Source organism: Delphinapterus leucas, chromosome 20 (genome assembly GCF_059928025.1).
Source record: "Delphinapterus leucas isolate spDelLeu-1000000601 "Yukka" chromosome 20, BTC_Dleu_Yukka2, whole genome shotgun sequence".
In the NCBI taxonomy this organism is placed as follows: domain Eukaryota; kingdom Metazoa; phylum Chordata; class Mammalia; order Artiodactyla; family Monodontidae; genus Delphinapterus; species Delphinapterus leucas.
In genome coordinates this window covers 8,644,402-8,660,400 of record NC_143148.1, presented here as the reverse complement: position 1 = coordinate 8,660,400, position 15,999 = coordinate 8,644,402, and the positions used below count along the sequence as shown (strand labels likewise).

The window sequence follows — 15,999 nt, the reverse complement described above, 5'->3', positions numbered from 1 at the left end:
AAAGTTTTTTATTACTATATTTGTTAGGGTGACCTGTGATCGGTGATCTTTGATGTTACTGTTACGACTGGCTAAAGGATCAGATGATGGTTAGCATTTTTTAGTTTTTTTTTATAATTTCATTTTTGATTTTTTTCTTTGACCCATGAGTTATTTAGAAGAGTGTTATTTAGTTTCCAAATACTTGGAGACTTTTTTCTCTTATTTCTTTTATTTATTTATTTATTTTTGGCTGCATTGGGTCTTCATTGCTGCGCGGGCTTTCTCTAGTTGTGGCGAGTGGGGTCTACTCTTTGTTGCGGTGCGTGGGCTTCTCATTGCAGTGGCTTCTCTTATTGCGGAGCATGGGCTCTAGGCTCGCGGGCGTCAGTACTTGTGGCATGCGGGCTCAGTACTTGTGGCTTGCGGGCTCTAGAGCGCAGGCTCAGTAGTTGGGGTGCATGAGCTTAGTTGCTGTGTGGCATGTGGGAGCTTCCTGGACCAGGGCTCGAACCTGTGTCCCCTGCATTGACAGGCGGATTCTTAATCACTGCGCCACCAGGGAAGTCTGCAATAAAGTATTATTAAATTAAGATATGTACTTTTTTTTTTTTACACATAATGCTACCCCACACTGAATAGACTATAGTATAGTGTAAACATAACTTATGTGCACTGGGAAAGAAACAAACAAAACTCCTATGACTGGCCTTATTGTGGTGATCTGGAACCGGACCTGCAGTACCTCTGAGGTATGCTGATACTTGAGTGACGGGAGTCAAAACTGAGAGCAGAGGTTCCCTAACTCTGGTTTCAATAAGAAATAGCTGGTGAGACTGTGTTAAAAATTCAGGTTCAAACACACCTAGTGCCCAGATCTTAGTTTTTAATACTGTTCTCCAATAAAAGTAACCAGGGCTCCTTGGATAAATGGCTGGTTCTAGGACTGGGCAGGAAATTATACAGGATGTGCTTAGAGCATCTTGTAGTTCCAGAACAGAAGTCTCTCAGCCTCCATCTCGTTGTCTCTCTCTCTCTCTCTCTCTCTTTCTCTCATACACACACACACACACACACACACACACGCACACACACACAAATGGGGTATGTCAAAGAGACACAAGAGCCAACTGAAAGAGCTCCCAATAGTCAAAGCTGGAACAATTTGAGCAACAAAGTAGCACTGGATAATAACCCAGTCTATAAAATCTCCATGAGCCCATGCTGATGTAAATGAATGACTGAACAAGTAAATAAATGGCCGTGCATAATTCCAAATAATTTATGTGGCTATTCTGCCCTCAAGAAGTTGAAGCATGACTCTTCACACCTTACGCATGAACTGTGCACAGTGACTTCCTTCCACAGATGAGAGTATTGTGGGCGGGGACTAAGTTTACAGTGTAGAAACATGACAAACATTGTCAGCCAGGTGGTGGAGTTTAACATCAACAGTGATAAGTCACACTGATACTGTGTACCCTTAATAACATGTGATGACAGTGGCACTTCACTTCTGCGGTCTTCCTCACCCTCTGATCATGAGAAACAAGACAAACCCCAGTTGAGGCACATTCTCCAAAATACCTGACCACGACTTCTCATAACTGTCATCAAAAACAAGGAAAGTCTGAGAAACTGTCACAGCCATGAGGAGCCTAAGGAGATGTGCCAACTAAATGTAATGTGGTGTCCTGGGAGGATCCTGGCACAGAAGAGGGACATGAGGTAAAAATTAATGAAATCTGAATGAAGGATGGACTTTAGTTAATAATAATATGGCAATATTGGTTCATTAACTGTAACAAATGTACCATACTAATGTAAGATAATAATAGGGGAAACTGAGTGTGGGGTATATGGAAATTCTCTATACCATCTTCCCAACTTTTATGCATATCTATAAACTATTCTTCTAAGAAAGTTTCTTTAAAAAAATTTAAGTTCCAGGGCCCTACCTCCAATAATTCAGATTAGGAAAGTCTGTGGTGGGGTACAGGAATTTGCATTTTTTACAGGACCCCTACATGATTACGATGCAGATAATTTGGGGTTGAGAAAACACTGTTTTCTGGGGGTGGAGTTTGGCTGGGGGGAGGTAATTCACAAGAAACCTTTGCCCAACTCTCTTCTTACCTTCAGAGATTCTTCTGGACCACCCACTTGTGGTTGACACTGTATTCTGACCGCAGATAAGATGGGGGTGAGTTTGGATAACCACGAACAGTTTGGGTTCCCTGCCCCTCTAAGCAGCACTATTGTAAAAGTTTCCATTTGTTTAAAGCTGTTAAGTTTCAGCTTAATTTGTTACGCAGCAATAGATAACTAATATACCACCCGACCATGAAGCCAGAGACTTTCATTTCCAGTGTCTCGGGCTTCACTTGTTATGGAGGGCGGGACCCACACGGTGACAGCAACAGCATGAGTGCTTGTTAAGTGGCTCAACAGCATGAGTGCTCAGGTCATACGGGGCACCTGCCAATATCCGATTTACATTTTTCTCATCAACAGATATATGGGGGGCTTCCCTGGTGGGAAGTGGTTGAGAATCTGCCTGCCAATGCAGGGGACACGGGTTCGAGCCCTGGTCTGGGAAGATCCCACATGCCACGGAGCAACTGGGCCCGTGAGCCACAACTACTGAGCCTGCGCATCTGGAGCTTGTGCTCCGCAACAAGAGAGGCCGCGACAGTGAGAGGCCCGCGCACCGTGATGAAGAGCAGTCCCCTTCGCTGCAACTAGAGAAAGCCCTCGCACAGAAACGAAGACCCAACACAGCAAAAATTTAAAAAATTAAAAAAGTTAAAGGCATTAAAAAAACAAAACAAAACAGATATATGGGGGTAGGCGTTTTCCATCCCAGTTACAGGATGAGAAAACTGAGACTCAAACAGGGAAAATGACTTGCCCAAGGTGGCAAAGAAGGAAGAGCCAGGCCGTAAATTCTGGTTCATCTGATGCCAGAGTCCTTTCCCCAACCACAATGCCCGCACCACTTCAAACTCAACTTCCTCCTCTGCTCCTCCCTCCCCGTCTTTTCAGATTTACTGAGCTGAAAGCTGGCCCTTCTGTGAAGCCTCCTGACACCACCGTTTACCCTGCTCCCCTAGCCAGTCCCTCCGAAGGCAGCACACAGCTATAGACACAATCACGCCTTTAAGCCATCAATCCTCTGATGTGTCCCTCTTCCTCATCTCAGTCAATAGCATCTACTCAGTTGCTCAAACCCCAACCTGCCATGCCAACCTCGATCTGTCCTTTTCCTTACCAGCTCTCCCTGTGACGTGTGACCCATCAGCAAGTCTGAATCTACTTCTAACGTGATCCCTAATCCTTGTGCTTCTGGCCTCTTCACTGCTACTCCAGCCCCGGCCACCGTCTCCGCTGAGAGCCTTCCAGCTCCTCTCCAGGCTTCCCGTCTCGCCGCCCACGGCCCCCACACAGCAGCTAGAGCTTTGAACAGCCTCCCCTGGTTCCCGTGGCAGAGTCTGCGCTTTGCCACACCGTGGCCAGGAAGCGGGTCTCAGCCTCAGCAGCCTCCTCAGTGTGGCTTCCCACCCCCGCGCCATCCACCTACCAGCGTCTGCCACTCCCTGTCACTCCCTCGAACTTGGCCCCCTGCTGTACTTTCCTCATGTCGCTTTGTGGTGGACACAAGGTCTGACTCCCCAGTGGCTATTTCTGCTTCCTCTTCTTTTCCTGGCAAATGGGATTCCAGTTTTGATCGGGTGACAACAAATTTGAGGGAACACACTGGTTCTCCCCAGTCCTGGAACTGGGGAGAACCAGGGGGGAACACAACTTGTGCTTTTGTCCTGGAGACAAATCTTGAAGGTCCGGGATAACGGTGGCCGCTTCCCTTTCCACTGCCAGGGATCAGTTTAGAAAGAGCACGGGCTACAGTTCTGGCCGAGGAGACGTGAGGGGCGTTCTGTTGGGCGCTGCTACAAGCTTTCCTCACTCTTAAAAAGGGGAACAAGGAAGGGAGGGAGCTGCTCTCTGCCCTGCACCCTCTGAAGGTTTGGGTGCTCGGCGTAGAAGAGGGGATTCTTGCTGCTGCTGCAGCCAACTTGCTGACGCTGGCCACTGCTGGCAGGCCTTGACTTCACCGTGGAGCCACTGGCACCACCACGTGTCCTGAGAGCTTAAACCTACGCTGACGACTCTGTTATTACGGCCAAAAGCACACACACTATAGATATCTAAACTCGCCTTTTTGCTGATTTATCACTGCTACCTTCCTGCTCCTAAAATGTAAGCTCTGTGAGGGGAGGGGCCTTGTCCCTCCATCACTATGTCCCCATCACGCGGACTGGGCGTTGTCTGGCACAGCTACAGTAGGTGCTTGATAAATGCTGGCTGCATTAATGTATGAGGCTCCTCCAGGGCAGGGACTCAGTTTACTCATCACTGTGGCTTCTGGGAGGGGCAGGGGCTCAAAAGCCTTTGCTGGATCAACAGGCAGGGAAGCCATAAGACAGCTGCTTAAGAACCCAATTTAATAAGATTTACAAGTCGACAGTACAAAAAAAACAATGTACAAGTCATGGCAAGACTAGGGACAGAATTCGAAGGCAGAGAAACCCCCGGTAAGGGGCCCCAACACGGTGAAGATCTGAAGGTATTTCCCACTGATTCTCTACATCTTGGCCTTATCTAACAAATGGAACCAAAGCCCGAAACTGAGGCTAAGATTGAAGAACTACCGAGATCTAACCTTTCCCTCCCCAAGTCTCTCTGCTCTGGAAGGAGTGGAACTGAAAGAAGGTGAGAGACTATTAACCTAAAGAGAACAGAGCCTCTGGCACAGCTGACAGGGCCTTCACAGCGGTCAGGTTACTGTGCGTCCCCTGCCTGCTCGTGGCCTAATGGCTTTCATGTCTGCAAGCTGGGCTGCCCGGTGGGGACAGTGACGGGGCCAGGGAGGCAGAGGGGTGCCTTGGAGTGGCTGAAGGAGACGTGACAGGGCTGGAGGTGCCCGTCCCAGCTGGCTGCCCGCGCAGAATCACCGCTGCAGAGGGCTGATGCCAGCCCCTAGCTCGCCCTCCTCCTCCTCCTCCGGCTGGAAGGGCTCCACGGGCCACTTTGCCCTGACGATGGGCTCCACGTGGTCCTGAAGCCGGTGCCGCTTCATGTGGGCATTTCGACTCTTGATCTTGTCAAACACCCTGAGGAGGCACCAGAGGACACAGGGGTCAGAGCAGGGGGAGGCGGGTAGCCCTGAGGGGGGGACCCCAGGGGGCTGAGGGCAGGCGGCGTGGGAGCATCCAGGGAAAGGGCGGTACCTCTCACACTCCCGGCAGGGAAAGAAGCCTTGGCCCTCCCTGCTCCCCGGCAGCTCAGGGGTCCGCTTCGAGCTGGCATTTGGGCTGGAGTTGAGGGTGGACTCCCTCCTGTAACTCTCAGTCTTTGTCTTTAATTCGGGGATTGGACGGTGGCTGGGTCTATCCCGAGGGCTACGAGTGACCTGCAGAGGGGGCAGAGATGATGAAAGGGTGCTGACCGCCCTGCCGCCCTTCTAAGGGAGAAGCAGGTGTCCAGAGCACAAACGTCGTGGGGTGCAACCCCCCCACCCCCGCCCATCTTGGATGGGCACTGGGCATCCAGATCCGCAATGAACTCCAGAAGCCCTACCCCGAGACCCTCTACCTTCGCTTCGGTCCTGTCTGCTTCGTCCGGCTCTCTCTTGGCCCTCTTTTCCGGCACTGGGGCTCGGCCGCAGTCAGACTTCATCATTTTTTTCCAGATGTAGTAATATTCAACACACTGGGCTACAGTTTTTGTCTGGACCTAGTGGAGGAAGACAGAAGCCGGCTAAGGACAGTGCCTCAGGAGCAGCAGTGAGTATGGCCTTGACGCCCTAAATCCCCTCCCCATGGGGCCAGCTGCCACGTTTTGAAAGCCCTCCTGAAACGTCTCTCCCCTACGGCTTGGTATGCTCCTCTGCTACAGGGGACAGAGAATCACAAAGTCCTCCCGGGGATGAAGGAGTTCAGAGAGAAGCCACCAGAGTCAACACCGTCTAAGCTCTGCACGCTCTGAGCAACAAGGCTGGCCCAGGAGCGCTTCTCTCCAGGAAAACGCACACAAAGGTACACGCGAGGACGCTCACTGTGACATCATGTGGAGCCACATGTCTACCGACTGGGACTAATTAAAGCAGAGTGTCCTTACGTGGTGGATACCTCATAGCCTTATGCGACAGCTAGGCAGAGCCCTCCAAAAAACTGAAGAGGAAGGAATACTTCGCAACTCATTCCATAAGTTCAACATTTCTCTGACACCAAAGCCAGACAAAGATATTACAAGGAAAGAAAGCTACAGACCAATGTCCCTCATGAACATAGATGAAAAATTTTAAACAAAACTTTAGCGAATAGAATCCAACTCTCTCTCTCTATATATATATAAAGGACAATATACCATGACTAAGAGGAGCTCATCCCAGAAATGTGAGGTTGGTTTAACAATCTAAAATCAATGTAATTCATCATATTAAACTTAAAAAAGAGAAATCATATGAGCATCTTGATAGGTGCAGAAAAAGCATTTGATACAATCCAATGTCCATTGCTGATGTAAACTCTCAGCAAAATAGGAATAGAAGGAACTTCTCTTCAACCTGATAAATGATGCCTACAAAATCCCTACAGCTAACGGTGGAGTGGTTTTCCCTCAAATATCATGAACAAGACAAGGATTTCCACTCTTACCACTTCTACTCAATACTGTACTGGTGGTTCTAGAGTGCAACAAGGCAAGAAGAAAAGTAAAGGCATCCAGGTTGGAAAGGAAGAAATAAAAGTGTCTTTATTTGCAGACGATATGACTGTCTATGTAGAAAATCCAGTGGAATCCACAAAAAAGTCACCCAAACTAGTAAGTTAGTTTGGCAACACTTCAGAACACAAGATCAATATAAAAATCAATTTTATTTCTATACATACTAGCAACAAACCATTGGAAACTGAAATAAAAAAGAACTCTTTATAACATCATAAAAAACAGAAGTACTTAGGAATAAATCTGACAAAAAAATATGCAACAACTGTACACTATAAACTTTAAAACATTGCTGAAAAATTAAAGATTTAAATAGAGAGATATACCGTGTCCACGAGTCAGAAGACTCAATATTGTTAAGATAACAACTCTCCCCAGTTGACCTATAGAGTCAAAAACAGTACCAATCAAGTTCCTAGCAGGAATTTTAATTTTGAAATTGACAAGTTATTTCTAAAATTCATAGGGAAATAAAAAGGATCTAGAATACAAAAAATAACTTTGCAAAAGAATAACAAAGTGGAAGGACTAACATTTTCTGTTTTCAAGACTTAGAATAAAGCTACAGTAATAAAGACAGTATGGGAAGAGCTTAATAAAAGACAAACAGATCAATGGAACAGAATACAGAGCCCAGAAGTAGATGCATATATATGTGGCCAACTGATATTTAACAAAGGTACAAAAGCAACTGAGTGGAGAAAGTATGATCTTTCCAACAAAAGGTATTGGAACAATAAATATCCATATGCAAAAAATGAACTCACCTCGTACCCCATACAAAAATAAACTTAAAATGGATCATAAATCTGGAAATAAAACCTAAAACTATAAAACCTCCAGAAGAAAACATAGGGGGAAATCTTTGTGACTTTGGGTTAGGCAAAGATTTCTTAGATACAACACGAAAAGCACAGTCTATAAAAGAGAAACTAATAAGTTATGCTTAATCAAAATTAAAAACTTTTCTTCAAAAGACACTGTTAGGAGACTGACAAATTGCATATTGGGAGAAAATATTTCCAAAGCATATATCTGGATAAAGGACTGGTGTTCAGAACAAAATAAGAACTCCTACAACTCAATAAAAACACAGTCACTCCAATAAAAACATAGGCAAAAGATATGAACACACAGCTCACCAGAGAAGGTGCACATATAGCAAAAAAACACAAAGATGCTCAGCATCATTAGTCATTAGAAAAATGGAGTCAGATGCTACTGTACACTCATTAGAATGGCTAAAATTAAAGAGACTGAGCATACCAAGTGTTGACGAGGGTGTGGAGCAACTGAACCTTTCACAACCTGCTGGTGGGAATGGGAAGTGGTATAGCCACTTTGGAAAACAGTTTGGCAGTTTCTTAAAAAGTTAAACATACATCTACTATAAGTTACCCTCATTCCCCTCCTAGGTATTTATAATCCCACCCCCATCCCCGCAAAAAAAAAAAAGAACCCAGTACATGTCCGTACAAAGACTTGTACGTGAATGTTCAGAGCAGCTTTATCTGTAGTCATCAGTAACTGGAAGCCGCCCACAGGTGGATGGTTAAATGAACGGTGGTCTGTCCATACAATGGTATACTCCTCAGCAATAAAGGGATGAACTATGGGTACACACGACAACATGGATGAATCTCAAAATCATTATGTTGAGTGTAAGAAGCCAGACAAAGAAGATCACATGCTGTATGATTATTGCATTTATATAAACCTCTAGAAAATGCAAACAAATTTATAGTGACAGAAAGTAGACAAGAGTTGACTAGGGACCCGGGTGGCAGGAAGGAAGGGTTGCAAAGGGGCAGGAGGGAACTTTTGGGGGTGACAGATATTTTCATTATCTTGATCATGGTGATGGTCTTACAAGTGTATAAATATGTCAAAAACATTAAATCTTACACTTTGATTATGTGCAATTTTGCGTACATCAAGTTAAAAAAAGAGCAAAATAATCAGCAGGATATTAAATATATGATCTCATCCTTTTTTGAGAAAGTGCATACAGGTGTGTAAAATCCATATGGGCAGTAAATGCCTGTCAGGTTATCAATCAGAAGTAGGATTGTGGGGAGGGGCCTGGAGGGCTTTATTTTGAACGTGGGATTCATTTCTGTACTGTGGGGGTTGTTCAAAGCCATGGCATTTTAGTTGTCAACCGTTCACAGCATGAGCAGAGTGTCGCCCCTGACAGGCCCTGCAGTTTTAGCGCCTCGGCCGTGTGAGGGAGCCTTGTCTACACCAGCCTGCCATGTTCGCCTTACCGTCTTGTGTATCAAGTAGAAGTCCTTCTTGTGGGCACAGAACGCCTTCTTAAAGAGCCTCTTCTCTGTGGAGGTCCAGATGTCCGAACCTATTGGAGAAACAGCCAAGAGGAGGAAGGATGTTTCTCCTTCTGGGACCGCAGCCACGGCTGAAGTGCAGACTCCCCTCCTTTTTCAGGCCACCGAGCGCCAATTATATGCCAAGATTTCTGCTAAGCCCCTTACTTGCTTTACCGCACACAATCCTCACAAAAACTGTAGCAGGTAGGGGCTGTGACCTTCCCCACTTGACGGGTGCAGCAACTTGAGGCTTCCGCTGGTTAAGAGACTTGCCAAGTGCAGGCGCGGGCCCCAGGTTGCCTGACTCCAGGGCTGGCGTGCTCAGCTGCGGAACCTGAGCCCGCCCCAACCTGGCACCCCCCTTCTGGCCAGGCAGAGCTCATGAGGGAACCAGTGGAAAGGGGAAGGTTGGATCCAACTAGAGAACAGCACCCACTGAGTCCCCCAGAGAGGATGGGCCCTTCTGGGAGGGCAGGTGCAGGCCCCAAGAGAACTCCTGGAGGCAGAGCTTGCCATGGAAACTGACTGGCTCGCAGGGGCCTCAGCCAGGCCAAAACCACGTGGGCAGCCACGCTCCAGTTACCTGTGTAGTGATAGTTGGCGAGAGGGTGAGTCGGTGGCTTCTGGGGTCCTTTCAGTAAGAGGGTCTCCAGGGCAACCTGGAACGAGAGGAGTGGCGGGCAACTCTCTGAGGGAGGGAAGGTGAGGTAGAGGCCCGCCTTCATTCTTTCATTCATTCAGAAAATATGTGCAGCCCTCCCCAAAGCCACCCCTACCCCAGGGCGACTCGAAGTGTGGTCGGTCTGTGGACTGGCCACCAGCCGTGAACCACTTGGGACACATTGCCTACAGCACTAAGCGTACTGTTGAGTGCAGCTGACGTTACCTTTTTCATAGCAAGATTTACTTGAAGGAAACAGTGTGTGGACTTATTCTGGCACAAGCTCCTTATTTCTTCAAGGAGCAGCGTTTGGAGTGGCACTGCCCCTGCCCTACCCCATTTTACGGTCCTCATAGCACTAATCATTATCTATCACTTTTAAAAAATGTATTTCATGTGTTCACTCTCCTAAAATGTAAGCCCTGCAAAGAGAGGGCATCTGTCTTGCTCAACAGCGTAACCCCGGTCAGGACCAGCTATGCAACTTGCAGCACCCAGCGCAAAGTGGAAACACGGGGCCCTGTGTTCAAAAACGATTAAGAATTTCAAGATGGAGGCAGCAGAGCATTACACCCAGAACGGGCCCCTGAGCCGGCCCCAGCGTGATACCATGACACCACCAGGTGTCAGGAGGACCCAGTAAATATGTGCTGATTGCTCTGCTGAGCACCCACCACGTGCCAGCCACTGCATCTCAGCTTGAGAAAAAGCACCATAGAGCCCTGACTCTTGGGTCTCCAACTCGGGTGATGTGACTTCTTCTCCCACTACACAGAGTTGGACTTCTTTCTTTGCTAAACTTCAGGATTGTGAGGAGGGTCCTTGGAGGAGGCAGAGGCATTTCTGTTGCATCAGAGGTTTTCACACACCATTTTTAATCAAAAAGTTAAAGTTCAGTAAATAAACCAGATTAATGCAGGCCCTGAGTTGCTTCTGCTAGGCACCCCGTCCCCAGTGCCGCTGAGATGAGGTAACGCTGGAGGAACCCTGGTGCTCTGCTGTCACCCCAGATAAATAACTGATTGAGCCCGTATGTGTGCATTTCCCCTACATTCACAAGGACACCACCAGTCCCAAAGCGACCAGGGAGAAGGGTGGGTGGCCAACCTTTGGTTCTCGTGAGCTGCAAAGCCCCAAGTAGAAGGCACGTGTCTTGCGCCTAGAGCCCCTGGCCCTAAGAGAGCAGGGAGCTTCCCACAGCTCCTCTGAGCCCACCCTCGCCTACACCTCACCTGGATGTTGCCCTGGGCTTCATGCAGGCAGTGCAGAGCGAGCTCCAGGTTGGTGCCCCCGCCCGGCATCACGCTGGAGCAGGCCACGTTGCAGAGCTCGGTCACTGTTTCCAGCAGGCAGCCCGGCAGCGGGAAGGAGAGGAGACACAGAGGGTCAGCAAGTGCCAGAGAGGAAACCTCCCCGACAGCACAGAGTGGGCGGGGGGCCCTGTCACCATCTCCCTCACCTTTCTGTTAAAAGCAGGCTGAGGGAAGGAGGGACAAGGAGGACGGGCAGAAACCCTGCTCCTGGCACCTGCTCTCGATGGCCTGGCCAGCTACTGGGTGAGAGGAGAGGTGGCGCAAGGGACTGCAGCAGAGCAAAGCAGTACTGCACCGAAGGCCAGCTCTGCCCACCCCACCCCCGCCCGGGGGTCACTGCTTCTTGGTCAAGGTGAGAACTGGGAGGAGAAACCCCTTGGAGATGGAGGAGGGCCCTTGGGAACCTGGCCCCGAAGTCTCAGCCACCTCTATCCTGCGTCTCTGGGTTGGTCATCACATCTCCCCATGGCTTCCAGACCAGAGAAGCTACATGCTCGTCACTTCCAGCCAATGATCTGTCCTGGAGCTCTGGGATCTCAGCCTGAAACCGGCTTCCAATGTTGATGTGTCTGAAATGAGGCCACACACACGGACATACAAGACATATGTGTGTGACCAAGATGGGAAATAAAAGAGAGATGTGCGGTGAGCCCTGCTCTCAGGCCACAGCCCTGCTCTGTGGAACCCTTCAGCCATCTCTCAGACACCGGGAGTGCCCATCACCCCAATAGACACGCACAGGTATTCCACAGACCTCTTGCGGGATACTCTCTTCCTTCCTCCAGTTCGCTTCATTGCCAGATTTCTGGCCTCAGGCGTTTGGGGTAGGACAGAGGAGGTATGTGCTGATACCTGGTATGCTTCTACATCCAAGGTAACATCCATCTAGCCACAGTCCATGGCTATAAAAGAGTATCTCATTGTGACATCACCAATGCTACCTAGAACCCCAGGGTGCTGGGCATTCTGTCCACAGAGATCCACCTATGGTATGTCTGGACAGAAGGAATACTGGAGAAACACCTGGAAAAATCCACCACTTCTCTCCTAGAGAGGCTCTGGATGTAGACCTGACTTTCCCGTGATGAAGGCTCCCTTGGGAAAAACCGACACTGGAATGCAAGGAGGGTAAAAGCATCCCCACTTTGGAAGGACCCTCAGGTTCTAAGTCTGTTCCAACTCACGGTTCAGTGCTGATCTTGGTGTTGTCCTTCACCACACAGATGCCAAAAGAGCTGTCCACGTGATCTGGAAAACACCCAAAGAAGAGCCTCAAGAGGACTGGCTAGAACTGCCCCGCGAGGCCCTTTCTGCCTGCCTTTCCAGAGCAGCTAAAAGCAGGCTCTTCAAGATTGCATGGTATACACATACTACTGTATATAGAATAGATCGTCAACAAGGACCTACTGTATAGCACAGGGAACTCTACTCAATGCTCTGTAAGAACCTATATGGGAAAAGAATCTAAAAAAGAATAGATGTGTGACTATGTATAACGAAATCACTTTGCTGTATACCTGAAACTAACACAACATTGTAAATCAACTATACTCCAATATAAAATTAAAAATTAGGAAAAAAAAAAGATTGCATGGTATGGAGTTTCCTCAAAAGTTAAAAGTAGAACCAGCATATCCTGCAGCAAACCCACTTCTGGGTATTCATCCAAGAGAACCACAGTCAAGACCTCAGAAGGATATCTGCACTCCCATGTTCACTCCAGCACTATTCACAATAGCCAAGATGTGGAGACAACCTAAATGTCCATTGACAGATGAGCACGTAAAGGAAATGTGATATAAACATACAATGAAATACCAATTAGCCTTAAAAAAAGGACATTCTGCAATATGCAACAACATGGATGACCACTGAGGACATTATACTAAGGGAAACAAGCCAGTCACAGAAAGAGAAATACTGCGTGACTCCACTTATATAACGTATCTAAAGTAGTTGAATTCACATCGATATAATCAAAGAGTGGAATAGGGGTAACCAGGGGTTGGGGGAGTGGGAAATGGGAGGTTACTCATCAATGGGCATAAAGTTTCAATTAAGCAAGCTCTAGAAATCTGCTGTATAACATTGTACCTATAGTCAACAATACTGTATTGCACACTTAAATATCTGTTAAAAGGGCACATCACAGGTTAACTGTTCACATCACGATAAAATAAAACAAAACGATTGCATGGAAGGGGGATAAGATTTCCAAAAAAGTAGAGTAAGGAACTCGGCAAGACAACAAATTTACTGATAAAAATCATTAAAAAAAAAAAAAAAGAACAGTAAGCTAAAGTCTCTGCAATTGTCCTAAAGGCATACAGCATTTTAAGAAATACTCATTCAGGAAAATCTACTAAACCTTGGTAAGATCAGTGAGAGTCTGTGTCACTGGAGCCATGGCCCACTCCCTTACCCACCTAGCCCCCAGCTCTTTGTAATGGAAGCTCTACCCAGGTAGGTGCAGCCAAGGAGATGGGGGCTGCTTCTTCCCCCGGCTCCCATGCTTAAAGAATTAAAGTAAGATAAAATAAAAATTTCTCATCAAAGAGAAAATGCCATTAAGAGATGGAAATTATTTTTTAAAAAGAAACAAATGTGGACTTCCCTGGCGGTCCAGTGGTTAAGACTCCACGCTTCCACTGCAGGGGGCACGGGTTCGATCCCTAGTCGAGGAACTAAGATCCTGCATGCTGTGCGATGCAGCCAAAAAAAAAAAAAAAAAAAGAACCAAATGGAAATAATTCTGGGATTAAAAAAGTACAATAACCAAAATAAGGCTCAACAGTAGATCTGAGCTGGCAGAAGAAACGATCAGCAAACCTGAAGCTAGAACAATGGAGACTATGAAATCTGAAGAACAGAGAGAAAAAAATGTAGGAAAGTGAAGAGAGCCTCAGAGAAATGTGAGATGTCATTAAATGCAACAATATATATGTAGTGGGAGTACCAGAAAGAGGGGAGAAAGGGACAGAATATTTAAAGTATTAATGGCTGAAAGTTTCCCAAATTTGATGAAAAACAGTATGTATATCCAGCAAACTCGATAAACTCCAAGAAAGATTAAACACAAAGAGCTCTACATCCAGACATAACATAGGCAAAATGTTGAAAGCAAAAATAAAGAAAAGATCTTGAAAGCAAAAAGGGAAAAACAATTTGTTACATACAAGGGCACTACAGTAAGATTAACAGCTAACTTCTTAACAGAAACGATGTAGGTCACAAGGCAATGGGATAATATATTCAAATTACTGAAAGTAAAAAAGGGTCAACCAAGTATCTTATATTCAGCAAATTATCTTTCAAAAATGAAGGTAAAATAAAGACAGTCCCAGATAAATAAAAACTGAGAATATCTGTTGCTGGCAGACCTGTCTTACAAGAAATATTAAAGGTGAAATATTATTCAGCCGCAAAAAGGAACAAAGTACTGATACATACTGCAACATGGATGAAACCTAAAAACATCATGCTAACTAAAAGGAGGCATTCATAAAGGACCACATACTGTACGATTCCACTCATATGAAATATGCAAAATAGCCAAATCGATAGAGACAAAGTAGATTAGTCGTTACCCACGGCTGGGGGTGGGGAGGGTGGAAAGGAGGGACTGCTAATAAGTACAGGGCTTCTTTGGGGGATGATGAAAATTTCTGAAAACTGATGGTAGTGATGATTGCACAGCTCTGTGAATATACTAAAAACCATTAAATTATATACTTTAAAGGGATGAATTGTATGGTATGTGAATTATATATCCCTAATAAAAATAAATACTAAAGAAAGTTCTTCAGATTGAAAGCAAATGACATCAGATGGTAACTTGAATTCAAACCAAAAAAAAAAAAAGCGAAGCACTAGTAAATCTGGGTAACTATAAAAATCAGTATGATTGCATATTTCTTTTCTTAAGTGCCTTAAAAAACAACTGCATAAAACAATATGTATTGTGGGCCTGTAACATATAGAAATATAATATATGTGACAGTAACTGCACAAGGAGCACAGCTGCAATGGAGTAAAGGAATATCACCTCAGACAGTAACTCCACAAGAATAAATGAAGAGATCAGAAATGGTAAATAAGAAGGTTAATATAACAACCTCTATAAATCATGCTTGCTTTCCTTTATTCTCTCAGGTTTTTACACGAAATAAAATTATATAAAGTAGTAAACATGACCAGTAAGGTATTACTGGGTCTCTCACATATAATAGCAAAAGAGTTAGAAGGAATAGAGCTAGATAGGAGCAGTGTTTCTATATTTCATTGTTAATGAGTTATTACACATCCTAACAGATTCTGATAAGACATATATTTTAAGTCCTAGAGCAACCACTAAGAAATGACTAAGAAAAAGTGAAAAATTAAGGAATTAAAATGTTACACTAGAAAATACTCACTTAATACAAAAGAAAGCAGGAAAGGAGGAACAGAGGGAGAAAAAGACATGTAACATATAGAAAATAAAAAGCAAAATGGCAGATGTAAATCCAACCATATCAATATAACATTAAACAAGAATGGATTATACAAACCAATCAAAACGCAGAGTTTGTAAGACTGGATAAAAAAAACACATGATCCAACTAATGGTGTCTATAGGTAACATGCTTTATTTTCAAAGACACAAATAGGCTGAAAGTAAAAGAAGAGAAAAATGTATACCAAGCAAACAACCACCATAAAAGAGAATGGAATGGCTATACTAATGTCAGGCACATTAGACTTTAAAACAAAAAATATTACTAGAGATAATGATAAAATTATTCTATTAATGTCAAATGATATCACAATCACATCATAATAATAAAAGGTCAAGCCATGAGGAAGATGTGACAATTACAAACATATACACACCTAAAAACAGAGCCCCAAAATACACGAAGCAACAAACGACAGAACTGAAGGATGAAATAAA

The 15,999-nt window shown here is 45.4% G+C and overlaps 1 protein-coding gene across 2 annotated transcripts in view; it reads right to left on the bottom strand.

Annotated features, from left to right (window-relative positions):
- Window positions 1-1,601: 1,601 nt before the first annotated feature.
- ZNF541 (zinc finger protein 541) overlaps window positions 1,602-15,999 on the bottom strand; it is a 40,498-nt gene continuing 26,100 nt past the window's right edge. For both annotated transcript variants that reach the window (XM_089902648.1, XM_089902649.1), the window contains 7 exons: window positions 12,251-12,314; window positions 11,493-11,635; window positions 10,986-11,089; window positions 9,676-9,751; window positions 9,033-9,121; window positions 5,632-5,772; window positions 1,602-5,449 (listed from right to left, as the gene is read on the bottom strand). In XM_089902648.1, the coding sequence (XP_089758774.1) occupies window positions 4,988-5,449; window positions 5,632-5,772; window positions 9,033-9,121; window positions 9,676-9,751; window positions 10,986-11,089; window positions 11,493-11,635; window positions 12,251-12,314 (1,079 nt within the window). In that variant the 3' untranslated portion in view covers window positions 1,602-4,987. The remainder of the gene's footprint in view (window positions 5,450-5,631; window positions 5,773-9,032; window positions 9,122-9,675; window positions 9,752-10,985; window positions 11,090-11,492; window positions 11,636-12,250; window positions 12,315-15,999) is intronic.